At 37.9% G+C, this 1427-nt stretch overlaps 1 protein-coding gene across 1 annotated transcript; it reads right to left on the bottom strand.

Moving 5' to 3' along the window:
• Window positions 1-269: 269 nt before the first annotated feature.
• LOTGIDRAFT_227729 (hypothetical protein) lies at window positions 270-1366 on the bottom strand (the record flags this gene model as incomplete). Its single annotated transcript, XM_009060127.1, has 2 exons — window positions 270-476; window positions 1037-1366. The coding sequence occupies 2 exons, from the start codon at window positions 1364-1366 to the stop codon at window positions 324-326; spliced, it is 483 nt and encodes a 160-aa protein (XP_009058375.1). The 3' UTR covers window positions 270-323.
• Window positions 1367-1427: the final 61 nt, after the last annotated feature.

The raw sequence follows: 1427 nt of genomic DNA on the forward strand, positions 1-1427 counted from the left end.
GTATATAAACACACTATGTATTAAGACTGAAGTTATTAATATCAATAGATCGTCTTTTCGCAACTATGATGGGTGCCAAAGCTCCTGACAGCGTGTCAGTGTCCTGGCATCCCTTGACAATCGGATTAATGACCATTATTTTGCAGTTTGCACCCCCCCCCCATTTTTTCCAGTTATGATGACGTCATTTCAAGGTGGCCGCAGAAAATGATTTCTTGTCCTGCATTTAGACCTTGAAGTACCGCTGACAAAAGTATGTAAACCACAACTATTGGCTATAACATTTATTTTAAATCACATTTAAAAATTTTCTATAATTGATTTTAGTTAATACTATTAATCCAGTTGAGATATTCTGAAACTCTGGTATAGACACTGGGTCTGGTTCCAGGACAACCTGTAGCTCCCCATGAAGTGATACCAGCTAGAACAGTTTGACTTCCACTGTTACAGATCATTGGTCCGCCACTGTCACCCTGTAATTACAAACAACAAAATATCAATGAAAAGGTGTAGAGTGAAAATGTCAATACAATAATTAAGGTAACATCGCATTCGCATTTCGACACATTTTAGTCGGACAGGGCGATGTATTTACTGTGTATATTCGGCTAGAGCTCTACATTTATTTAGCTTTTACTTCACGGAGAAGGTGTCAAGTGAAAATGTCAATACAACGATTACGTTATAAGCGCATTTTCAAAGACGTGATTATACACTATTGTCTTATATAGTCATTCCTTACATTCCATTGCAGACAAAATTATTTTAAAAAGATCAGTATTATTCAAAACAGGCGAGTCTTCATTTTGAAGGAACAGTTGGGACTATAATCGATTATGTGTTTTGAATTCTACTAACATTGCAAGCTGATTTACCATCAGGGCATATGGGAGGGCGTATGTCGGGATTGACATTCCTAATGTTGAAACGTATAGACGAAAACCTGTGGGGTCTGAAGCGGAAGCGGAAGCTTGCCACGGAGATCTGAGGCGCCCCCCCTCCCCATCCTTGAAATGTTGTCAATCCTACTTACATTACAAGCTGATTTACCAGACTCGTAGACACAGATATGGAAGTTAAAGATGTAGCTACTGCCCCATCTGCTGGTACATTCACTGTTGGTGATCTTGTTCATTTCAACATATTTCAAATCATTAGGAATGGAAGATGTTCCTGAAGTTCTGCCCCAACCACTGATGATACATTTACTGCCAGCAAAACTGCTACCTGCAGAAGCCAAACCAATGGTTCCACCAACATTTACATCACTAGTTAGAATACCAACGGCAATATCATTAGGGAAACCATTAGCGTTACCATTGTAGTTTGGATGCTGAAATTTAAAATGTACTATACTAGTCATGTTGGTTCGTTTTAGTAAACTTGTCAGAAACATATTATTATTTTAATAACTTATTATTATT

The sequence above is a fragment of the Lottia gigantea genome (assembly GCF_000327385.1).
Source record: "Lottia gigantea unplaced genomic scaffold LOTGIsca_4015, whole genome shotgun sequence".
In the NCBI taxonomy this organism is placed as follows: Eukaryota; Metazoa; Mollusca; class Gastropoda; family Lottiidae; genus Lottia; species Lottia gigantea.